General features: G+C 43.0%; 3 protein-coding genes and 2 non-coding genes across 12 annotated transcripts in view; 1 reads left to right on the forward strand and 4 right to left on the reverse strand.

Annotated features, from left to right (window-relative positions):
* Window positions 1-623, reverse strand: part of SMG6 (SMG6 nonsense mediated mRNA decay factor) — a 201,269-nt gene extending 200,646 nt beyond the window's left edge. For 2 of the 3 annotated variants that reach the window (XM_015098571.4, XM_042255500.2), the window contains exon 1: window positions 440-623. In XM_015098571.4, the coding sequence (XP_014954057.2) occupies window positions 440-527 (88 nt within the window). In that variant the 5' untranslated portion in view covers window positions 528-623. Of the gene's footprint in view, window positions 1-179; window positions 278-439 lie in introns of those variants that run through there. The other variant, XM_012185470.4, reaches the window with a different exon arrangement.
* Window positions 472-20,573, forward strand: SRR (serine racemase). Of its 5 annotated transcripts, none has more exons than XM_042255504.2 (8): window positions 472-858; window positions 10,554-10,725; window positions 12,358-12,484; window positions 12,670-12,773; window positions 13,798-13,917; window positions 14,045-14,119; window positions 14,602-14,811; window positions 15,143-20,573. In XM_042255504.2, exons 2-8 carry the CDS (start codon window positions 10,558-10,560, stop codon window positions 15,341-15,343), a joined length of 1,005 nt encoding a protein of 334 aa, XP_042111438.1. In that variant the 5' UTR covers window positions 472-858; window positions 10,554-10,557; the 3' UTR covers window positions 15,344-20,573. The 5 variants fall into 5 exon arrangements, with proteins under 5 accessions (XP_042111438.1, XP_042111437.1, XP_042111435.1 ...); XM_042255503.2 differs by having other exon boundaries at window positions 472-779; XM_042255502.2 differs by having other exon boundaries at window positions 665-2,249.
* On the reverse strand, window positions 14,151-24,466 carry TSR1 (TSR1 ribosome maturation factor). Of its 2 annotated transcripts, XM_004012553.4 has the most exons (15): window positions 24,337-24,466; window positions 24,046-24,149; window positions 23,512-23,731; window positions 23,261-23,395; window positions 22,466-22,890; window positions 21,583-21,742; window positions 21,047-21,204; window positions 20,594-20,790; window positions 19,716-19,878; window positions 19,246-19,356; window positions 17,942-18,074; window positions 16,714-16,830; window positions 16,193-16,333; window positions 16,013-16,087; window positions 14,151-15,886 (listed from the first exon to the last, which is right to left on the reverse strand). In XM_004012553.4, exons 1-15 carry the CDS (start codon window positions 24,431-24,433, stop codon window positions 15,708-15,710), a joined length of 2,415 nt encoding a protein of 804 aa, XP_004012602.3. In that variant the 5' UTR covers window positions 24,434-24,466; the 3' UTR covers window positions 14,151-15,707. The 2 variants fall into 2 exon arrangements, with proteins under 2 accessions (XP_004012602.3, XP_012040854.2); XM_012185464.4 differs by lacking the exon at window positions 24,337-24,466 and having other exon boundaries at window positions 23,681-23,731; window positions 24,046-24,143.
* Window positions 17,722-17,814, reverse strand: LOC114117088 (small nucleolar RNA SNORD91 family). The gene has a single exon (XR_003590879.1). It is a non-coding gene; the product is annotated as a small nucleolar RNA SNORD91 family (small nucleolar RNA).
* LOC114117089 (small nucleolar RNA SNORD91 family) lies at window positions 19,013-19,106 on the reverse strand. Its single transcript, XR_003590880.1, has one exon. It is a non-coding gene; the product is annotated as a small nucleolar RNA SNORD91 family (small nucleolar RNA).
* Window positions 24,467-25,248: the final 782 nt, after the last annotated feature.

The following is a 25,248-nucleotide window of genomic DNA, read 5'->3' on the forward strand; positions in this document are numbered from 1 at the left end:
GCCCCTTCTCTCCAAGGGGAAATAAGAAGAGGCAGGCCTGCGGCTGACTCCTCGGGGAACCATACACTCCGGGGGCCCTCCTCCCCCAGACCCCGGCGCCCAACTCCTTGTCGCTTCCCCCGACAGCTGGGAACCCACGGGCTGGTGTGAGAGGGCCGGGGCAATGGGGAACAAGTCACCTTCGCCTTGAGAAACGGGGCAGAAACAGGAACCCGGTCTGGGCTCTCCGGGAGGGGCCGGAGGCGGCGGAGCCCGACCCTACACCGGCTCTCAGGCTGGTAAGGGAGGGGAGGGCCCGCCCAGCCCTCGGCCCCCGCCCCCAGCGTTGGGGGAAGGGGCGGGGGCTCCGGAGCACCGCGGACCGAGCGGGGAGGAGGCAGAGGAGGAGAGGGAGGCGGGGCGGGCAGGCCCAGCCCAGCAGCTGGGCGGCGCGACTCACCTCTGCTCCCGGCCTGTGGGGCCAGAGTGGCCAGTATCCCTCGCAGCTCCGACGCGGAGATCCGGACACGCTCCAACCCCTCCGCCATCTTCGCGGCTGCTGCTACAGCTGCAGCTACTCCGCCAGCGCCGCGCGCGCAGCCAGGAAACCACGACGGCCGGGCGGCGCGCGCGCGCGCTCACCCACCTCCCACCCTTTTCCCCTCCCCGTCCCGCTCTCCTCCCCAAACGACGGTGGCCGCACAGGGAGGAAAGGCGCCGAACGCACGCTCGGTCGCTCCGGAGGGACAGCTGGGCGGGGCCGGCGGGCGCCGCGCGTGCGCAGAGATGTGGTCAGAAAGGTGAGTTGAGGCTGGAGTTGGAGGCGCGGTGCCCGGGATGTGAGGTGAGGTTAGGCCCGGCCGAGTCAGGCCGAGCGAGGTGAGCGTTCGCGGAGGTGACTGCTTTTGCTGTCGTGGTGGCCGTCGAGGACACCGGTGCCGGCATGGGGCTCGGAGTCTGCCGGGGCCTTCTCCATTCGTCTTAGGCCAGGGTCTCTTCGCCACAGGCCCGGACTGGCGCATCGGGCTTTTACTTTGGGACCTTAAAGATCTTGGAGGGTAGTTCCTATTGTGCCCCCCACCCTTTTTTTTAAAGGTGATGGAACTGAATGTCAGGACCATAGCAAATTGCCCAGGATGACACAATGGATAATGGCCAGAGACTCAAAAGTCTTTTCCTTTATGGCAGTTTATATCCCAAACTTCCTTTTTCTTTTTTTTAAATACAGTATAGATGGCTCTTGCTGAGGGAAGGGTTGTGTGGAAATAAGTCAGGAGGTGTGATGAGGCGACTTGGGAATTTGCTGTATCACTGTGAAGTTTTGGAAAAATTACTTGACTTTCCTGGATCTCAGGTTGATTTCTTTTTGTTTTTGTTCTTTTTTCATCTTTGAAATGTAACTGGTATTTTACTGTTTGTTCCTGAGCCTGTGTTCAGAACTGGTGAAACTCCCTCTTGCAAGGCTGCCTTCCTCCACCTCTTGCTCCTTCCCAGTAGCACACAGCCTATTGGACCTCTGCACCATCAAAGAATAGTTACTAGTTACTCCTTAGACTGAGTGGGCACAAAAGGTGGGAACAATCTGACAACTTACTCAGTTGCTATTAGGTGGCAGACGCTTCCCCTCCAGAAGGCTAAACAGATGGAAGAAGTCAGTAGATGGGAAAAGAAGAATGATTGGAGTGGACAGAGCAAATGGCATGGCAGGCTTTAAAAACATGAAAGGAATAGGAAAAAATATTTAATTCGATATCACAGTGAAATTGGAATGTTGGAACAGTTTTGTTTTGTTTTTTTTTTAAGATGAAAAGTGTGAACAAAGCTTCCCTAGGATAAAGATGATCGCCAAATTAATGCAACCGTTTCAGTGAACTGCAGATGAGATACGCCAAAAGTTAAAACCAGCTCAAAAAAATTTACCAGAATTCAGAGGGGAAATGTAATAGAAAGGTGGCTAAGTGGTAAAGAATCCGCCTGCCAGTGCAGGCGATTAGGGTTCAATCCCTGTTCGGGAAGATCCCCTGGAGTAGGAAATGGCAACCCACTCCAGTATTCTTGCCTGGAAAATTCCATGGACAGGGAGCCTGGTGAGTTACACCCCAGGGGTCACAAAGAATCGAACACGACCAAATTCCATGGACAGCGAGCCTGGTGAGTTACACCCCAGGGGTCACAAAGAGTCGAACACGACCAAACACACACACATTGAGAGATGAAGGAGACATGGAGAATGGATCCAGAAAACTAAGAATCAAATATGACTTCAGAAGGTAATATTCAGAAGAAAATTTACTAATTTGATGGAAAATTTGAATTTAAAAGTTAATTTCAACTCTCAGATTTAAAGGGTTAATGAAATACCAGGTAAAAATAAATGAAAAAACAACCATATTTAGACCTGTATCACAATGAAAGCTGAGTTTAAAGAATTAAAATATGTGCTAACATATTTAAGATGTATTTTTTTAAACCAATTGCAGAGCAAGATACAGAGTATGGTTCTGAGAGCAGCAAAACCATTTATTGCAAATATAAGTTTCTATATATATCAAAAAGGATGTGGAAAAATACATACCAGACTTTTTAAAATGGTTACCTTGGGAATTCCCTGGCAGTCCAGTGTTTAGGATTCCTTGCTCTCACTGCTGAGAGCCCATGTTCAGTCCCTTGTCAGGGAACTAAGATCTCACAAGCTGTGTGGTATGGCCAAATAAATTAATAAGTAATAAGCTACATATTCAATAAAGTTAGAAAATAAAAATAGAAGGAAGAAATAAAGATAAAATCATAAATTAAGGAAAAAGAATAAGACTTGGTAAATCAAAGCACTCATTCTTCAGAAATAAAGTAGGCATTATATAATAGACACATTTCTGGCAAAAATTTTTAAAAATCTAAAAGACATCCTATCAAATGCTTCATAGGAAGTGCAAACTTAACTCATCAGATTTCTGATTTTTCTCCTAAAATGTTCCTTTACCAGCCTTATATCTCAGTAAATTATACCACTATCTAAATCGAAACCCAGAAGTTACCTTCCTCTCCCTCAGTAACCCCATTCAATCCAGTATCAAGGTACGTTTTTTCTATCTCTGTAGTAGACATGTATGGAGTTTATAACTTCAATATTTTCCCTTTTTTTCCCTTAAAAACTGCCCCTTACTCTCACTGATAGTACTGTGTCTTTTCCTTTTTCTACTTAGTTTTTTCCTTTCTTTTCTCTTTTGCTGCTTCCCTTTGCTCCTATTTTTCCCTCAGGTGTATTTCAGGCAATCATACTGTTTGGTTCACATCATGAACAAGGCCTTTCTCTTTTTTCTTTTTTTCCTACATTCCAGTTCCCACTCATGTTCCTTCCCTCTTCAGAAGCCACTCTAATGTGTTTGATGTATGTCCTTTGAAAATACATGTATCTTTGAATAATATATAATATTGTTTTGTGTATCTATTTTAAATATACATATTTGATATTGTATTCTAGAAATCATTGTTTCTTTTTCATGTTTTTGTAAATACTTCTAACTATTGCATGGTATTCTCTTAAATGACCTCATACTCTTGGCCACTGGTCCTAGCCCAATATGAGCCAACCAGAGTCCCTACCCAGAACTTTTTAAACCAAAACTAAGAAAACGAAGATCATGGCATCTGGTCCCATCACTTCAAGGGAAATAGATGGGGAAGCAGTGGAAACAGTGTCAGACTTTATTTTGGGGGGCTCCAAAATCACTGCAGATGGTGACTGCAGCCATGAAATTAAAAGACGCTTACTCCTTGGAAGGAAAGTTATGACCAACTTAGACAGCATATTGAAATCAGAGACATTACTTTGCCAATAAAGGTCCATCTAGTCAAGGCTATGGTTTTTCCAGTGGTCATGTATGGATGTGAGAGTTGGACTGTGAAGAAAGCTGAGCGCCGAAGAATGGATGCTTTTGAACTGTGGTGTTGGAGAAGACTCCTGAGAGTCCCTTGGACTGGAAGGAAATCCAACCAGTCCATTCTAATGGAAGGAATGATGCTAAACTGAAACTCCAGTACTTTGGCCACCTCATGGCCCTGATGCTGATGCTGGGCGGGGTTGGGAGCAGGAAGAGAGGGGGCCAACAGAGGATGAGATGGCTGGATGGCATCACTGACTCGATGGACATGAGTTTGAGTGAACTCCGGGAGTTGGTGATGGACAGGGAGGCCTGGCGTGCTGCGATTCATGGGGTCACAAAGAGTCGGACACGACTGAGCAACTGAACTGACTGAACTGAAGAAAAAAAGAAAACCCCCTCCCAGTGTGGAAGCCATAAAATGCAAAACACAGGAGCTGTCAGCAGCTCTGTGTCCTGCCATGTGGAACCAGCTGGTCTGCAGTGAAAAGTGAAGCCGACATGCAGAAAGCAGTGGAGGTGAGAAACAGTAAGTCCTGGAAAACCTCCAAGTCCCTGGTTCCACTTGTTGCTAATGTTCCATATTCCTGCCCTTTCCATGGTTCAACTTTTCTGGATTCCATGAGCCAATAAATTCTCATCGCCTCCATCAGGTTCAAATTGGGGTTCTATCACTTGTAACCAAGAAGTCTAACTGATTATAATCTCCAAAATGTGTGTGTGTGTGTTTAATTGTAAAATACATGTAGCATGAAATATACCATCATGACCATTTTTAAGTGTACAGTTCAGTAGTGTTAAGTACATTCACATTGTTGTACAACCAATCTCCAGAACTCTTTTCATCTTGCAAAACTGAAACTATACCCATTGAACAGCTTCCCATCCCCCTATCCTCCCCACAGCCTCTTAAAACCACCATTCTGTTTTCTCTCTATGAATCTGACTACTGTAGGTACCTCACATACGTGTAACCATATGGTATTTGTCTTTTTCTGATTGACATTTCAGTTAGCGTATCCCCAAGTATCATCCATATTATAGCACAAGTCAGAATCTCCTTTTTTAATGCTGAATAATATTTCATTGTGTGTATATACCACATTTTGTTTATCCATTCATCTGTTGATGAATACTTGGGATGCTTCCACCTTTTGGCCATTGCAAATAATACTGCTATGCACATAGATGTACAGGTATGTCTTTGAGACCCTCATTGACTTCTCTTGGGTATGTACCCAGAAATAGAATTGCTGAGTCATATGGTAATTCTAATTATGGGAGGAACTACTATAATATTTTCCACAGCAGCTGCACCATTTTACATTTCTACCAACAGTGCACAAGGACTCCAGTTTTTCTATATCCTGTCAACACCTGTTATTTTCCCATTTGGGTTTTTTATTTTTTAATAGTAGCTATCCTCGTAGGCATAAGGTAGTATCTCATTGTGGTTTTGGTTTGCATTTCTCTAATGATTAATGATGTTGAACATCTTTTCATGTGTTTGTTGGCCATTTGTATATCTTTTTTGGAGAAATGTCTATTCAAGTCCTTTGCCCATTTTTCAGTTGTTTTTTCCAAAATGTATCTTGAATGATTATTTTTCTCTGCCTCCACTTTCACCATCAAAGCACCTGTTGTGTTTCATGTGGACAACTGTAATATTTCATAACTGGATTCCCTGATTCCAACTCTTATCTCCTCCTTTTCATTCATAACAGTGTAATGTAGCAAGTGACTTTTTGTAAATATGAATTCTTACATGTCACCTGCTCAAAATTCTCCAGTGACATTTTTTTGTCAGAGAATAGTGGATTTACAGTGTTGTGTTTCTGTGGTACAGCAAAGTGAATCCGTTATACATAAAATATATCCACTCCTACATTCTTTTCCCAGATAGGTCATTATAGAGTATTGAATAGAGTTCTCTGTGCTATATGAAGTAGGTCCTTATTAGTTACCTAGTTTATATATAGTAGTATGTATATGTCCATCCCAGCCTCCCAATTTATCCCTCCTCCCTACTTTTCCTCCCTGGTAATCATAAGTCCAATGACATTTTATTACTCTTTAAAAAAATTCCATGAGTCATGGTCCCTTATGATCTAGACTCTGCCAACTTCACTTTCCTTATCTCTTATCACATTTCCCATTGATCACATTTTCAAATACATTGATCCTTTAGTTCTTGGAAAATGCCAAGCTCTTTCCCTCCTTAAAGCCTTCACATATTATTATTCCCTCTACCTGAAACACTTTCCCCACTACTATGCCCATTCATCTTATAGGTCATAATTTAATTTTACTTCTCAAAAAAAAAGCTAATTATTCACAGAAAAATTAAAATTCACTTCTACATAGGGGGTCTTCATTGACCTTCACTGATCTAAAATAAAGCCTTTCAATATACTATCCTATCCTAATACACCTCCTTAACACTCAGTTATTGGCAATACATGTTTAATTGGATTATTTATTAAGACACCTGACCAATACATTGTAATCTTTATGAGAAGAGGAACAAGTCTACTTTTATAATACTGTATCCCCAGATCAAACAGTATCTGACACATAGAAGATGCTCAACATTTGTTGAATGAATATGACAGATATGAAAAACTTAGAAATATTAATATGTACAACTTTATACTAATAAATTTTAAATGAAGTGGTTTTACCAAAAAAAATTACTGAAGTTAATTCAAGAAGCAATGGCAAATCCATATAAACCAGTAACTGAAGTCACTGAAAAGTTACCAGAGGTATGTTTATAAGGTAAAGGCAAATTCTTTGCAGATGGCATGATTGTTTAAACTGTAAAACTATTAGCTATAACAAGATAATCTGGTAAAGTATTGAATTACATGATAAAAATTGTTAGTTTTCATATACATCATCAGTAAGCAGTTTAAAAATCTAAAATGCCTTCTCTCAAAAGCAACAAAAGTATGTTGCATTTAGGCATAAATTTAATCAGGTCTATACAAGGAGCAAATAAAGTATGATAACTTTACTAAGAAACCTAAAACAAAAGGACTTTACTAAATTAAAAGACATCCATTGTTAATGGATGTGAAGGTTCAACATTTTCAAATGTTAGTTATGACCCCAATTCATTTGTACATTGTACAAAGAAATTTCTGGCAACCTTGGTAAAGGATTTCTAAAGTTCTTTTGGAAGAACTGATATATGAGAAAAGCCAATAAATTTTAGAAAGGGAAGAACACAGTAATATTATTAAAGGAATTGGCAGTCTAGTCAATGGAACAAAATCCAGAAAAGCCACAAGCATTAATAGAATTTTAATTTTTTATAAATGTATTATATTTCACAGGAAAATTATTCAGTATAGTGTGTTAAAGATTTACAAAAGTGGCCAATATACAGAAAAAATGTTTGTCACTTGCCAGGGTCCAGCCCCTGCAAGATCCAGGGAAACCGGAAGGAGAAACGGCATCAGTGATTGATTTAGAGAGAGATAAGGAAAGAATGTTGAAGATAAGAAAATAGAGGCGAGAAAGAGGCTGATATTCCTTTGTTTACATAGAAAGCCAATAAAACTCCAAGACAAGGAGTTTGCCCTGTTCACGGAGGCCACAGGTGCCCTCCCCGTCTCCCAAGGGAGTGAAGACCCAGAACATCTTCCTGTTCAGGTCTTAGAAACCCCGGGCAGGTAAGTGAACACAGGGAGCCTCTATGCTCCAAGGGATCAGCCTGAAAAAGAGTGAGAGGGAGAGAGAGAGAATAACTGACACGGGGAGACCAAGTTGCTTCGGTGAGCGAGGCCCAATAGCTTTATTTTTAAAAGGTACTTTTATGCTTTGCCTTATACATAGAGGGAAATGAAAGATGCAAGGTCGTACAGAGTCAGCCCAAACATTCCAGCAGTTTTGCCCTTATTGAAACCAGGATTTTTTTCTGCAAACCTTTCCCACAAATGATGTTGTATACATTATCTTCTCACCTTGGAGGCCTGTGAACATTTTATGACCCTCTTTTGATAAAGGCTGCTCAACCAGAAAACTTATTTTCCCTCAAAGTGTTTTTTCTTTATATTTCTAATCTATGTCAGCCTCAGAAAATGCCAAACAGAGTTACGTTTCTCACAGAGCAAAGGTGCAGTGAGTTGCAAGAAAGAACCAATTAGCTCAAAAGCCTGATGTGGTTAATTTCAAGGCTATACTTGTTTTTCTTACATTCTAACTGTTAACTAATGCATTCCCAGGTGCACAGCGGATAAGAGATATGGGAACTCAGCAACAAGCATTGGCCCAATAATGAAATCCTACACCAGCACTACTCTAATAACTTTTAACTCTTTGAAAGGCTCTATGCTTTCCATGCCTCTCACAGTTGGGAGGCTGTAAATAATCATGCGTAGCTGCCAGAGTCTGGATATACCTGCCAAGCAAGCTAGAATGCTAACAGAGGGGGTTTGATTTGAAACATTCCTCTCATGTCCAGGAGACTTATTAGCTAGAGCCCTAAGTTGATTTTCTCCAGAGAAAGGTGGTCGGGGATAGCCCCCTGTATGTCAGGAAAGTTGGTGAAAGACACAGAATAGTAAGACAGATTCTGGTCTTCGGGTAGATGGTCGAGAAGGCCCAGGGAGACCCTTGAGTCCTGAAGCCTTGCTTAACAGTTCTCTTCCACATGACCTTTGCCGTGGGTGGGGTCTCCCATGCTGGCTCCCAGCAGTCACTAGTAATTAAATCTAAACTACTAGACATATTTCAGTAAATTGACAGATAAAAATGATAAGGGTAAAGGAAAATAGTCATCCCTCAGAAAGTGATGATGGGATATAAATTGACATAATCTATAACTCTTCTGATCAGTTTGGCAGTAGGTGTCAAATGCCTTAGAAGTATATATGCCTTTTAGTGAAAAATGTCACCGGTGGAATCTACTCAAACCATGTATAGAGATAAAGATATTGCAACAAGTCTGTTCATTACATCATTATTATAGCAAAAAAAAAAAAAAAAAGGAAAATTTAAATGTTCAACAGGGTTATGTCAAACTATGGTATTTTTGTAAAAAGAACTGGTGATTTTAAAAGTCACATAAGGGCTGATGTCTCACTGGTAAATAATCCATCTGCCAATGCAGGAGACATGAGTTTGATCCCCAGTGAGGGAAGATCCCACATGCCCTGCAGCAACAGTGCCCGTGTGCCACAACTACTGAAACCTGTGTGCCCTAGAGCCTGGGCTCCGAAACAAGAGAAGCCACGGCAGTGAGAACCCTGGATACCTCAACTAGAGAGTAGCCTCTGCTCCCTGCAATTAGAGAAGTCTGCGCAGCAACAAAGCACAGCCGAAACATAAAAATTTTTAAATCTTTCTTAAAAAGTCAATTAAAATATCAATTGATAAGCTAAGGTTCATATTCCTAATACTGTCTGAAAAAAAGCAAGTTACCAAACCTGTCAAAAAAGTTTTGTCTGCATATATATATATGGGCCTGGACAGAGAGACACCAGAACTTTAGTAGCAATTGTCTTTGGAAAGGAAGCAAATTAAATTGTCTTTCTATTGAATATGCATTGCCTTTGTTAAGGAAATAATCACAATAAAAACAGTGAAAAGTGGAAGCTTAATGCAGTTACTGGAAATTATAATTAGGAAAACTTTGAAGAAAGTGAGCCAAATGGAAAAAGGGTAGATGAAATACTATCTTTGGTTTAACTGTTACATGCATATTGAAAAAACAGAAGGAAACACAGAAAGTGAATTTATTAAGATGGTAGGATTGTAGGCGATTTTTCCCCTTGGTAAATTGTGAAATATTTTTAAAAATAAAAATCTGTAGCAGATTTTGAAGCCAGTTTATTTAAGCTTCACAACAATGATGAAAAAGTAGAGACCAGTGGCAGTAGCAACAGATGGATGGTATAGGTGAGGACTGAGCTTTAAGCCTTCCAGAATCTCCAGGAATCAACTTTATTTCCTATAAAGTTTCAACAGAAGAAACTTAGACACCAAAAAACTCAGCTTTGAGAGATGTTCCCTTATGCAGAAATTCTGCTGCTGCTGCTAAAGTCACTTCAGTCGTGTCCGACTCTGTGCGACCCCATAGACGGCAGCCCACCAGGCTCCACCATCCCTGGGATTCTCCAGGCAAGAACACTGGAGTGGGTTGCCATTTCCTTCTCCAGTGCATGAAAGTAAAAAGTGAAAGTGAAGTCGCTCAGTCGCAACCCCATGGACTGCAGCCTACCAGGCTCCTCCATCCATGGGATTTTCCAAGCAAGAGTACTGGAGTGGGGTGCCATTACCTTCTCCGGCAGAAATTCTAGAACCCCAGTAATGAAGATGGCTCCCACATTAACACCACAGGCTGAGTCTATTTTCCAGTGTTAGCATTTTCTTTCTTTGTTGTTTTTGTTTTTGAGTGCTAGTTTTCTGAGTTTAAGATTCACAGCAAAACTGCTAAGGTACAGAAATTTGCCATATGCCCCTTGCCCACACATATATAGCCTCCCTCATTATTGACATCCCCCACCAGAGTGGTGTATTTGTTACAGTTGAACCTGCATTGATAGACCATTACCACCAAAGTCCATAGTTTACATTACAGTTCACTCTTGGGGATGTACATTCCATGGGTCTGTGCGTTTTCAAAATCTTTTCATTAAATATAGTGTCTAGGCTTGCTTTGACCCCCTTCTTATTCTTGGGTTACAGAACCATGTGTGATCAGTACTGCATCTCCTTTGCTGATGTTGAAAAAGCTCATGTCAACATTCGAGATTCTATTCACCTCACACCAGTGCTAACAAGTTCCATTTTGAATCAAATAACAGGACGCAATCTTTTCTTCAAATGTGAACTCTTCCAGAAAACTGGATCTTTTAAGGTAACAATCCGTTTTGATAGTGTACCATGTTTCTTTTCAAACCACTTTCACATATAAATGTATATGATCCTCCTGACCACCCAGTGAGGTAGGTAGAATTAATGTCTTTTTATAGCTAAAGAAAGGGTTGTCAAAATTTTCCTTTGGTAAGTCCTGGTTACTTACCATCATAGTGTTCCGGGGAGCCACTTTTACATTATCTCAAAATTCCTTATAATTAAGGTGATCACATACAGCTTACTGTCCAAATTAGGACATGTTTGGGGATGAAAAGGGGAACTTCTAATGATAGAACAGAGAGTACAGTTGTCAACTTGGACATCTGTGTTGTTGTGTCCAATGCCTTGCGACATGACTTTGCAACACGACGTATGATCACGCTGTATATACCCAAGTTTACGCATTTACTTGCTATGTGTTTATACATTATGAATAAAAAAGGTCTAAACCTGGCTCAGCCCTCATATAACAAAAGTTTTTTCTTTTTCTGTAATATATGTCAGGGCCATTCCTTTGCATAAAAATAGGTTTCTGTGTTTCTTCATTATCAGAATTTTCTGACCATTAGTTGAACTTCATTCATTAGAAGGAACTTCAAGATTCATTCAAGTAAAAACCTGAAAGCTACATTTTGGACTGTGTCAAGAAGTATCAGTACCTGTTAAGTGGTAGCTTTAGGATATCATGTATTTACCTTTTTTTGGCACCCATTAACTGAGAACTTTTAAACAATACAGAAACTTCTCTATTTCCTTTTGCCCTTTGCTTCTGTCACGGTTTGTTCTTCATTTGTCACACATCAAGCACATATTTTCACCACCTATACCAGGTGTATGTACTGGAGGCCTTGCCCTACACCCATACTTTCAGGGGAAGACAAAAGTAGGTTGATGACAAGTGTCTCACAGAGATACAGAGAATTCGCTAGCCATCCAGTGGTTAGGACCCTGTGCTTTCCCTGCCAAAGGCCCAGGTTGGATCCCTGGCTGAGGAACTAAGATCCTGCAAGCCATGCAGCACAGTCCAAATAAAAAGATACACAAACAAGGAACAAGGAAGCCAATGGAGTACCTAATTTTGCCTGGGAGAGCAAGAAGTTTGAACCAGGTGATGTTTGATCCAAGTTTTATAGGATGATACTTTCAGCCAGATCAGGGAGTGAGGGAAAGAGCTACAGGTAGAGGCATCAGCATGTCAAGAAGTAGAGGTGTGAGCTAACCTGGTAGGAAACTAGCAGCAACTTAAGATGGCTAGGACACTGATATGTTAGAAAGTAACATATTAAGTATGTTAGAAAGGCTGCAGCTTTTAACGAATTTGTACTTTTCTCACAAAGATAGGCAATCAATGAAAAAGGTAACATTTGTTTTTAAAGGGTAATTTTCATAATCTAGCGAACTATTAGATGAGAATGATCCTTGAGGCAGGATCAGCTGAGATTCAGAAACTCCCGGTTGAGAAATTAAGCCTCACCAAGGTAGTGGCCAAGATGAACATGAGATATTTAGGAGGTACAACCAATACAATTTACTGGGTATGCAGTGTTGGGAGAGAAAAATCTAAAGCTGGTTGGGTTTTTTTGAAAAGAAACATTTAAAACAAATGGATTAATTCACCATCCCTCTTTTCCAGATTCGTGGTGCCCTTAATGCAATCAGAGGGTTGATTTCTGCCCATCCGAAAGAGAAGCCCAGAGCTGTTGTTACTTGTAGCAGTGGAAACCATGGCCAGGCTCTCTCCTTTGCTGCCAGACTGGAAGGTGCTTTACTAATTTACAGGGTCCTGAGTAGGGTCATCAGAGGAGTGGAAAAGTATCCTTAACTTTCAGTGAGATTGGTGATAGCCATGGAAATAAATTTCCCAGCCCGATTACAAGCGAACAGAACAGAGATTTCTATCCTAAATTCTGATTTGTACTAACTAAACGTTGTTTCTCCCTCCCAGGGATTCCTGCTCATGTCATAGTGTCGGAAACAGCTCCCAACTGTAAAAAACTGGCAATACAAGCCTATGGAGCCTCTATAGTATACGGTGAACAGAGCGAAGAGGTAAGGAAGAATGTTCAGCACCACCTTAGCAGCGGTCAGTCATGTGAGACCTCTCTACCTCACTGGGTGCAGCTTCCAGTCTTTTTTAATGTTGGCACACCCCTCACCCAGATGATCTAGTTATGGTCTCCTAGTTTAAAACTTCTAACTCTAGTCCTGACCTTTACTCTTAGCCCAGACTTGCATATTCCCAATTGGGTGTCTTAATAGTTATCTCAAACTGCCTAAAACTAAACTCATTTTAATACTGTTCCACCTTCCATCTCCCGCATATCAGTAAATGGCAACTTGTCGGCCCAAAATTCTCCAATGATTTTCCACCTCATATACAGTGGAAACCAAAGTGTTTTTTTAAACAAACTTAAGAAATCATACTGTATTTTTTCAATATTTGGCTGAGGTGGGTCTCAGTTGTGGCATTCAGGATGTTTGATCTTCGTTGTGGCATGTGGGATCTTTAGTTGCAGTATGCAAACTTTTAGTTGCAACATGTGGGATCTAGTTCCCTGACCAGGGATGGAAACTTGGTCCCCTGCACTGGGAGCATGGAGTCTTAGCCACTGGACCACCAGGGAAGTCCCAGAAACAAAAGTTCTTGCAATCACCTGTGGCCCAGAGGAACTGGCCCATTACTTTTCTGATCTCATCTTCCACTGTTACTGTCCCCCAAACACTCCACACCAACCACACTAACTTAGCAGTTTCTCAAAGCCAAGCACTCCTGTTCTGTGGTCTTTGTACTTGCTGTTCCTTTCTCTCTGGAATATTCTGTGGAGACACACAGGACTTGTTCATTTCCCTCCAAACCATGCAGACATAGCATGTATTTACTTATATCCCACCCTATCCCACCATATTAGAATGTAACTCCACTGAGTGCAGGCGCTATTTTGTTCAGTCACATCCTCGGTGCCAGAACCAAGTCTGAGAAAAGCAGCCAATGAAGTGTTAAATGACTGAATCTAACTTGTTGGGGACTCTATTAAATACAGATAAAGTAAGCTAAAGTAATGTCCTCTTTCAGGCCAGAGAAAATATTACAAAAAGAATTGCGGAAGAAACAGAAGGCATTATGATACATTCCAACCAGGATCCTGCAGTGATAGCTGGGCAAGGGACAATTGCCATGGAAGTGCTAAACCAGGTACCGGCTTAGTCGTTTAGCTGCCAGTAATGCTGATGTTTGGCCACAGAACCAATCCTTTCACAGGTACATATAAAACTGGTTATTAACACGCCTATTCTAATACTTAATATTCTCTTCACTGCAGGTTCCCTTGGTAGACGCACTGGTGGTACCTGTAGGAGGAGGAGGAATGCTTGCTGGAATAGCCATTACAGTGAAGGTGAGAAAACAGCTTCTGGAGGACTCCCCACTTGAGGCACAGAAGTTTATTTTGTATTACAGTACATTGTGAATACTTGCTCAACATTCCCTCCAAACTGCCGTTCCTTCTTATCATCCCCTGGCACTTGAGGTGGAAGGCTCTGCTTTGCATCACTGCCCTCTTCTTAATGAAAACTTTACAGCACAAAAGCCATTTCAATGAGTGGCACCCTCACAGTCCTTTGAATTCCATCTCACCAACTTACTATCCAGGTCAGGAGCTACTCCTTTCCCAAGTCACCAGCAGAACCAGCTGTGATCTAGGCAACTGAAGGCCAGAGTAGAAAACAATTTAAAGTGCTTAAACGCCTTATTTCTATTACATAGATTAAAAGAAAGGCTCTTGGGCAGAAATGTGTTAACTGTACCATCTGTTTTACTGCAAGCATGCCGGCAAAATGCTGTGTCTAGTTGTAAGGTATCTAATACTCCTCTTCCTAGGCTCTGAGACCTAGTGTGAAGGTATATGCTGCTGAACCCTTGAATGCAGATGACTGCTACCAGTCCAAACTCAAAGGGGAACTGACCCCCAACCCCTATCCTCCGGAAACCATAGCAGATGGTATCAAATCCAGCATTGGCTTAAACACCTGGCCTATTATAAGAGACCTCGTGGATGATGTCTTCACTGTCACCGAGGATGAAATTAAGGTGAGGCTCCAAGAGGAAAGAAAACAACAAAAGAGCGGAGCAACTTATTAGGCAAAAACCTTCCTGTTGTAAATGGCAACTAACCCACAAGGGAACTTGACTAGGTGATTTCATAACATGTGAGAGGGTGCTCTAGACGAGTGTCAAGACAGTAAAGCAAGTCAGAATGAAAAAAGCCCTGCCCTTCACTGGCAAACACAAACGTATCACAAACAGGAATACTCAGACTGGGCATACACCCCCATTTGGCCTTTAAGCATAGAGGCCAACCAACTAGGCTCTTTACCCCTTTTCCTGTGTCACTAATTCTTACTCCCTTCTATACCGACAGTATGCAACCCAGCTGGTGTGGGAGAGGATGAAATTGCTTATTGAACCTACAGCTGGTGTTGGAGTGGCCGCTGTGCTGTCTCAGCATTTTCAAACAGTTCCCGCAGAAGTAAAGAACATCTGTATTGTGCTCAGTGGTGGAAATGTAGACTTAACCTCCCTAACTTGGGTGAAGAAGCAGGATGAAAAGGCAGCTCCTTAGCAATCTGTTTCTGTTTAATAGGTGCAAAAGGAAGAAAAGGGACTCAAGTGTCTAGACACTTGGAAATTTTGTCTCCTGGTCATTGTCAAGTTCCTATCTTCCCCTCTAAAACAGCCTTCAAAACCCTAATGGAGAATGTGTATTTCAGTAAGATTTAATGGTTTTTTTTGGACTAAGTTGAACTAGAAAAACATCCATACTTAACTGAGACACCTTCTCAGGGCCAAGAAAAGTCTTCTGCACAAAGGAGCAGGAGCCCTTAAGTAGGCTTAAGTAGAAAGCACAAACTGGGCAATCACAACCTATAGGCTCCCATCCCCAGAGTGCTCACTAGTAGCAGTGAGACAGAATCCCACTGAATCCGTTACTCCATGTCCACTTCAGGCACTGTTGAAGAAATCTCACTTTTCACCCAGGGGACTGGTTCTGGTACATATGGATCATAAGTCCACTTGGGGAAAACTCTCTTATAAAGATTCATCAGTACTGTGTCCTGAGATTTTAGCTTCCCATCAAAACTGCACTTCATGTGACCGTGAGTACCTAGAATGAAAACAGAATGAATTGGTCATATTAACAGAAGACTTTAAAGCAGTGGTCTCTTAACCCAGTGGCCGTTTAACAGCACTGGGGAAGTCTACACAAGCTCCCAATCGCGCATTCTCTTACCCAAAGGCTCCTTGATGTGGCCCCTGCGGCCCCACTTTGTTCTCAGTTCCACAGGTTTAAACCACAGTACATCCTCTTAGGTAAAGAAACACACAGAAGGCCAGGGTGAAACACCTATCCATAATGCATAAACCCAACCTTCATCCCACAAAGGAACTGGATCCCCTCTGTCACACCTACCTCTGTTGAAAAACATGTAACGCACCACTGCCGTCTTGGTAAAAATTTTGAAAGGATGACCACTCAGAACAACTCTCTTGATGACCATCCTGTCTGGATCCACTGACAAGAGATGGCCTGTGGCAATGAGGCTGTGCATTCCTGAGGGGCGAAGGCAGAGCAGCAGGAGGCTTTTGGTCAAAGCCGTCACTTATTGTCCAGTCTAGTTAAAGGCCTATGAGAGATCTTGGGAAACCCAGTGGGGATGTACTATGTGGCCCTCCTGAGTTCATGGCCGAGATCACTGATATTCCTGCTGAGCCTGTCCTCAGAACCCACCCTAAACAGAGCACCTTGAGCGACCTCCACAGATTAGCTAAGGTTTGCAAGCAAGATAAAACCCCATCTGTCATCCTGAAATTGGGATAATTTTAAAAAAATCATTACTTTTTCGTTACCATCTGACTCCCAAATTTAAATACAGAGAGCAGTTAATCTTATTAAGGACCTGCAGGCTATTCACCTCTGTGAACTCAACTTACCATTGCTGTTCTGTTTGAAAAGCAGCACAGATGCAGGAGGAAAAGTGATTGGGGCATATACTGTCACCACCAGGGCTGTGTCTGCAGTCAGGAACCTCTGAAATTTATGTTTATCCGCTGTCATTAAAAGAATAAAAACCAGAACATATTTTGAGAAACAATAGGTAATCCAGAGGCCTGTGAAAAAGCTGTATCACTGGACCTCTTAAACTAAGGCAACTAATGTTTCTTTATCCTATTAGTTCTCCAAACATTTTCTGGCCTCTGTACAACTGAAAAATACAACCTTATCCTAGCAGAGTGATTTTTCAAGTAGGAGGCACAGTTTTGGAGCTTGAACTGTATTTTGGGGTTTGTCAAAGTTCTCCAGGTGATCCCGATACATAGCACCCTACCTCATTTAAGAATCGGTGCTTTACAGAAAAACACTAATTCAACAGCTCTTAAGTCTTCAGCAAGGACTGGCAAACATTTTCTATAATCAGATTAAGTATTTTAGGCTTTGTGGCCATCAAGTATCTCTTCTAATTACTGAGTTCTCACTAAAGCACAAAAACAGCTATAGATAATACATTTTTTTAAATTAATACTGAAAGTTATAGGGAAATAAAAGGGCAGTATCAATCCCTCATTTAGACAGAATGGTTGGTGAGCAAAGAAATTATCCAGAGCATCCATTAATACTGCCTTTTCTCACCTTCCTCTGGCCACCGCTGGGGGCTGAGAGTGTGGGTAACGTTCAGAAGCCCTGACATACTGCAAATATCTTCCCACTCTAAAGACTGTAAGAGGACAATCACTTTTTGTCATAGGAGTATCCCTAGTCATCACTGTCCAAACTCTCATCTAATCTCAAGATCTCAGAAGCCATATACCTCTGCTTTATCTAACTGTGGGCCACCCCCTAGACTTCACCCACTGGGACATCAGATGCCAAGAGTTCCATGACACATCATTTCTTGAAAGCTGCCAACCCCTATTCAACACTAAGTCTGCAGCAAATACTCATGGCACAGGAGCCTCAGCACCACACAGTTTGCATCACAGGGATGCTTCAGACAGGTTCAGACATTTTGAATGGAAACATCACTGGCTCCTAAACCAAAGTCTGAAATGCTGTATCTGCACACCCCATCCCCGCCATCCCACACTCCCACCCCCTGCCGCAAAATCACAGTCCCCTAACAGACAGTAAGATGAACAAAAACCCAGAAACTGCCCTGCTTACCTGCAGTGTGCTGAGAGAATAAAGGTGAGGCTCGGAAGCGCCTGAATCCACAGTGGAAGATCAGCTCCTCTTTAGCTTTCACGGGTTCAGTGTTGCCAGGGTGCCGGCTCACCACCATATTAAGTACTGACATCTGGGACCAAGTAGAGAAACAGAACTTCCTATCAGGAGTAGAACACCCTAAAGTAAAAGAAGACAAACCAAACCAGCAGACTGGGCTCACCCTAAGAGCTGACAATACTAATTCATGTTGTTTAGTCACTAAGTTGTGTCCAACTGTTTGTGACGCCATGGACTGTGGCCCGCCAGGCTCCTCTGTCCATGGGATTTTCCAGGCAAGAATCCTGGAGTGGGGTGCCATTTCCTTCTCCAGGGGATCTTCCAGACCCAGGGACTGAACCCACATCTCCTGCACTGCAGACAGATTCTTTACTGCTGAGCCACCTGGGAAGCCCTATACCAATCTATGGTGTAGTATAAATGATGAAACACAAATCCATCTTTTACCTTCACTAATATCTTGCATTCAAATTGAAAATAAGCTGACTTTCAGAACTTTCATGTCCCTGCTTATACTAGTTGACCTTCCCATGTGTAACATGCAAGGGTTTAACATCTACCACAAAATGCCTACAAGTCACTAACCACACACCGCCAAACCACACTCATTCAAGACACTTCTTGCTTCAACCGTTACTCACATTGACCAAAAGCCAGAGCTTTCTTACACCCCAACATACATGACTGCTGGCCACCAAGAGAAAAAAGATCTGTACCTTGGCGTGAAAGTGAAAGTCGCTCAGTCGTGTCCGACTCCTTGCGACCCCATGGACTATACAGTCCCCATGGACTACACAGTCCAGGGAATTCTCCAGGCCAGAATACTGGAGTAGGTAGCCTTTCCCTTCTCCAGGGGATCGTCCCAACCCAGGGATTGAACCCAGGTCTCCTACATTGCAGGTGGATTCTTTACCAGCTGAGCCACAAGGGAAGCCCATACCTTGGCAGAAGCCCTCTTTATTTTTATGGATGCCAATCCCTGACTAAAGTCTGATCTGACAAACATACTTAGGTCAGAGAAGTCTCAGAACCATACAGAGATGACATCACTGAGGTTCATCAGACAGGTTCAGACATGTAGGTAAAACCATCATCGACTTCTCTGTTATCCTCTCCTCACTCATCATAAAGGCAGACTTTCACATCCCAAGAAGCAAAACATCAGCCACGTAAAACATTAGGCTGTCAGATAAAACTGGTTGGAAAGTGCCGTAACTCCCGTTTCCCACAAGACACTAACTCACCTTCTGTTCATGAGGTAGTAACGAAAATACAATCAAGGGTGTGCCTCGCTTGAAGTGCTCAACCACTGAGACAGGGACTTCGGAAACATGAAGTGTGACATACCAGCCAACCTGCCAGGAGAAAGCAGAATACGGTCATGCAGTTATACTCTTACGGTCTCAATAATGATGAAGCATTTCTCCAACTATGTTAACAGTCTCCCAAACATTGATAAAGCCAGTGCTCACCCTCCAAGACTGCCTTGCACAGATGCCTCAACTACCCAGATTAAGCTTTCCCAGTTAACATCTCTGACACCTCTTTGTTCCCAGTATCACTCTGATCAGTATCTCAGTAGCTTCTCTAAACCAGCTGTATGCAGCATAAAACTCATTAAGGTACTCATGCCAAGAGAATGAGTGGGGAGGGGGGACAGACACGACCTCGGCAAATAAGCAAATTATAGGGATGGACAAAGGAAAGCAGATACTTCAGCTCCTTCAACTTCTTTTTCTTCAATCTCTTTAAAGATGCGTCTCCGGGTATTAATAAAGTTCTGAAACTGAAAGATCCGAGCATAATCTCGAGGAAGGTTTTCCTTAGGATCCCATGGAGATGTCCGGAAGCTCTTAAGGCCTCTGTATTTCTGAAATCTAGAATACAGAGGATATTTTAAAGAAATTCACAGTGACATTTTATGGTGCTACTTAACTGGTTCACTCAACTCACTTAAAATGCCTAAGGCTTAAAATGAAAAAAAAGAAAAAACTTTTTAACTTTTAAAAATTAAATAAATAAAATGGCTAAGGCTTTAGCTTAAAGGAACTACCTTTCAAAATAATCTAATGGCCTAAATCAGAGCCAGTAACAAGTATTTCAGTACCAAACCCCAGCTTCTTAAAAGTATTAACAGTGGCTCCCTGCTGCATATCCGGGAGTGGCTTTCACCTGACTAGCAAGGTCCTTGATAAAAGCCTTACCCCTCTAACAACCAGCATCAACTCTGGTTTTAGTGATACTCACCTTTACAGCGGATAAGATCACCTTCACCCCTAACTCTTTTGTTCTTGCTGTTCTACCCAAACTTCCCCAAACGTTATATACTTTAATCAAGTCTTAGCTCCAAAGGAAGTATATGCTAATTAATCACGAGTGTATTTCTGTAACATTATTAGTCTGTACTACACAGTGTAGAATGTGAATATATACAACTGTTTCCTATATGTCTGTGTTACCTTCCTGTATAAGGTTAGCCGTTGGGAGGTAGAACAATGTGTTTTTTCTTCTTTTATATCGCACTGACATAGTTCTGAGCCATGTAAGTTTTAAATAAAAATGTATTGATTGATTTTGGACTTGTTGACTCACCGAATTCTAGCAGCCACGTCACGGGGGGTATCTACTTCATCTGGGAACATCTCTTCCAGTCTTTGTTGTTTATATTTCTCCAGCATTTTCTCCTCAGCCTCTTCATCCACTTTCTCATCATACAGATCATCACGTACAGACTCTCCTATAGTCATAGTTTCACATTCCTCCTCTTCTTCCTCTTCACTACCCTCATCCTGTAGAATGAAGGATCACAGTTTCTGAGGAAACTCACATCTTTACACAAGAGGCCACTATGCTGAAATTTACTAGATACACAGTCCAAACCAATATTAACTCTAACAGAGAATGAGTTATAAAACAGAGACTCAGTCTGGCAACTACAAAGCTATTCTTAACAAACAGACCACACATACCCCTTAGGGTCAGGAATGCACCTTGCCTTGCATTGGCAGCTATACACAGAGGGTGCCCAAGGGCCCATTTCCTTACCTGAGACTCCTCTTCCATAAAATCTTCATGTTCTATATCATCGTATTCATCTCCTTCCCCACCACTTTCACCATCCTCATCCAGAATCCATTCAGCTTGATAACTGGATGTTCCTTTGGGAACCTTCTTCACTACCTTGGAACTTTGCTTCACTAAGTCTGTAAAAGCCCACATGAGTGAAGTTACACACCTCCTCCTCTCCTCTATGACACAGGATACATTGCTATCAATACCAGGAACTCTGGCAGGCACTTGCAAATTTATTTCAGCTGCCTCAGAACCAGCAATACTAACACGGTCAAACAAGTCTTACAATGAACGGAAGTTATTTACCCGTTCATTAGAAAACAGTAAGTAATTCTTAGAGCAAAGCTGTGTCCAGTGTTTCCTCAGTGCAAACTATAGCCTTTGGAGGTAAGAGAAGACAGACTTCCAGTACTTCCTCATCTAGGCTACCTTTTAAGGTCCTCACTGTGAGTAGTTACACAAAACCCACAATTCTAGGCTAGATGAATTTCAAGTTTGCCAATACCAACCATGTGCCTCGCTCAGCTCCTCCTCTGTGGGCCAGGTCTGTTCCCCCTCCATTGGATCTGGGATAACCTCTGTTTGCAAAGATTCTTGTCTATCAGGGTCTGCCTTCATTAGAACCTTCAGGTCTTCCTCCATATCAGCTACAGCATCTGCAGCACAAATCTGAAAACCCAAACAGTTTACAGTCAATTAAGTGTGAGCCAAAAATCTACTAAATCTAACAAATTAGAACGATCTAGAAGAGCACAGTCCTCAAATAGAATAGAAAGCCAAAACTTGTCAGGATTTTTCAAATGGTTCTATTTTCTAGCATTCTAAATCTATAAGTCTGCTTAGCTCTTGAAGCTTTTCATAATCTGATCCCATGCCTACCTGTTTGTTACTCTCAGCCACTGTTATCCTCAGAGTTCAAGAAACCCTTTGATCTATCACTTTGCGTAGGCTCACGTTGTCTCTATTTGCTGGGATATTCTTCCATCTGTTTTCAACTTATAAAACACATTCATCCTTCTCAATACCTGGCACAAGTCAATCTCTTCTGTGAATCTTGCCAGTCTTTTCAACTTCCACTGCAAGCATGTAGCTCAACCATACTTTCTCAATCTTTATTTCACAGGTGTTTGCCATTTTTCTGACCTAATTGTCTAAGGAGAGAGACTACATCTGTGTCTATCTATAGACTCAGAGCCGATTGCTATGCAAAGCATCTACAAAGCACTGAATAAATATTTGATACATCAACTTATTTCTAGTTGACTATTGCCTTATTTGACACTTACCTCCAGGGACTAGGATATTTGTCCAAGTGTGTACCACTTTCTCTGACGTTAATTAGTTCTCATCCATGAACGTACAAAACATAGTTTTTAAGAACACCAATCTTACCTCCATTGCTGTGCCTGAGTCCTTTGAGGATCTGATCACTCTTGGATTTAAAGGGAAAGGGTCCACAGGGGCATCTATCTGCTTCATCTGGAAATCACCATGTCCAACGATATGCAGCACGCTGTTTACATTCAGAGCCTGCCCACGAACGTAGCCTGAGATCTTCAAGGTGCCCACCAAGTCACTCTCTTCACTAGGCACAAAGTCAGCAGCATGAGCAAATAGATGGGCACGCCGATCTCGAAAGGCAAGATGCCGCTGTTTTTGGTTAGCCAACTGCCTGAGCAGCATCCCTGCCTCCTGCTGAGTATCTAACAGGAGGAGTTTGTCCTCAGGAAAGCGCTTCTCCACTGCTTTACTTAGCTTTTTTCTGGCATCTATTTGTTTCTTCAGCAGGAGGCTAGAAATCCCTTGGACAGCTAACGCTGTGAGCAAAAAAGAAAAGGTTTCATGACGTTGCTTCACTATATGAAACTCCCCCTCTGCAGTTCACAAACAAGCTAATAGTTTAGTTGTGAGCCCAGACATCACTGGGCAACCCAACACTCAGTTACACTAAAGAAATTCACAATAAAACCAAACTTCATAATCTTCTCCTTTCTCTGGGCAACTGGCAGTCCAGAAATAGGCACATTGATATATGACTTGTAAATAATGGACCAAGTTAAGGCCACACATACTCGTATAACCCCCCAAAAATATCAAGCGTTAGACATAGTATCTGGCAAATTAGAGGTGAACAATAAATGCTAATTCACTTCCTTTCTTGGCCTGCAATACTTCCAACTCACTTACTATAGGTGGGAAGGCCCTGAGCAAACAGGCAAGAAAGGCAGTAATCCCCGGTGCTATCCCAGCCTTCTAGTGGATCAAGGAGGAACAGGATGGTATCAGCCACTTTAGCCATGTCTAACACAGTATGCAGATCCCCTGGAATAGAAGACAGTCAGTAGGAAAAGGTGGTTGACATCAGGACATTTTACTTACAAAGTATTACCATTAATGCTCAAAACATAATGATAGGAAATATTGTTGCATACTCTAACCTGGCCTTGCCGATGTGAAAAACCACCGATGTTTCAAGCGGGGGCATAACAGCATAAAGCTATGGGTGCTTCCCCATTCATTCAAGTGTACAGTTCCAGTGTCCCTATCCTGAAGGAGCCGAAAGGCCTCTGGCAGAGAAATCCTGTTGTGCAGGGGCACCACCAGTACCTGATGAGGAGGGCCATCCTTGCTGCCAAGCTGTCTCTTTTCTGCCAAAACCTGAGGAAAGAAAGCATCAGAGAACACCTCAATGTTTCAATACTTTTTTCCAGTACTGCATTTCCAACAGTACAGAGGCCCATCCTCAGCCTCCAAACCAGTGTCTCTCTTGCTAAAAGGTGTCATGTATGCCAAGGAGGTGGGCAGGAAGTAGGCACAAAGCAAAGAAAGCTATAGCCTGCACACCTGACACGTGCTCTAGACTTATCCTCCATCTCTGAGCCCTTCCCAGAGTCACATTTTCTAGTTCGAGGCATTACCCGCCTATAAAAGTTGTGAAGCCACACCAGTCCCCTAACCCCCAGTTCTCTCACCGCCTCCTTCTTCTGCTTTCGGAGCTGGCTGGCGCGATGCCTCTGGTCCACCCTGCTGAGATCTTTTCTCACCTTCTTGCTTAGGGTTTTCGGTGCTAGACGGCCTGGAAGGATATCAGACCTTTCTGATCTTGCGCAAAGCACTGGCAGGTCAAGAAAGGGGACCCCTGTCTGCCCTCCTTAGACCCTCTGCGCGAGGTCCAGGCCGGAAGCAGTAACTCATTCTGGGCACGAAGAACAGCAGTTAATATCGATTAAACAGCTCTTCTTCCTCCAACCCTACCTTCTTACCTTTGCCATCTCGCTGCGCGGATCCTCGACCCCGATGCCGCCCGCCTTTATGCGCTTTATTCTGCTGCTTAAGCGGGCCAGAGCGATGGGCCGCCATGCTGCCGTTCACGTGTACCAAGTCGCCACTACTTCCGGGCTGAATAGATCGCTTCCGGTCCCCGCCTCGGGGGCGTGTCCTCCCCTAGCGGGGCGGGGCTCCTCGCGATCTCTCGCGAGGTTTATTTACACACACCTCTAGGAGAAACCTCCGTGTAAACTTTTCCCAAGCTGGTGGTCTGCTTTGGGGGACTTGAAAACACCGGATGCGGGCTCGAGGCTTGGGCTTTCAGTTTCGGAGGGCCGATATGCTTCCTTGAGTTTTGATATTTTTTACGCTATCATGTTGCATCACTTAGGAAGATTCTCCATTTGTGCGATAGAGGGCTAAGCCCCTCCTCTCAGCTAGCTTTGTGCACGCAGCTCCTCGGTTGGGAGCATCAGGTGTTCTTTGTCACTTTGGGCCACCGTTTGTCGCCCTCAGTTCCCAGGTGGGGCTGCTTAAGCCTACCAAGCAAATCGTGCGGAAGGCGCTTGTCTCACCTCCAGTTTCCGTGCCAGTTCCTCCTGGTCCCAGTTACCCCAACCCGCGCCCCCACGTCCCATGTAGCTGCGAGAAAAGCCAGACGGGTCGTGACCGTGACTCTGGCGCTCTCACACCCAACCGCGCCTCTGCAGACGGGGGCGGCTGCTCTCCCACTCCTCCACCAACAAGCTTTGCAACGGAGGGCGCCCAGCCGGCAGGGGGATTTAAAGAAACGATGGTGCGCCACAGCCTTCCTCCCAGCCGGGGGACCAACATGGGCTTCCCAGTAATCAGACTCGAGGCGCGGAGGTCCCAGTCCCTCCCGTCGGGAAATCGAGCGTGTAGGAATC

The sequence above is a fragment of the Ovis aries genome, chromosome 11 (assembly GCF_016772045.2).
Source record: "Ovis aries strain OAR_USU_Benz2616 breed Rambouillet chromosome 11, ARS-UI_Ramb_v3.0, whole genome shotgun sequence".
Lineage (NCBI taxonomy): Eukaryota > Metazoa > Chordata > Mammalia > Artiodactyla > Bovidae > Ovis > Ovis aries.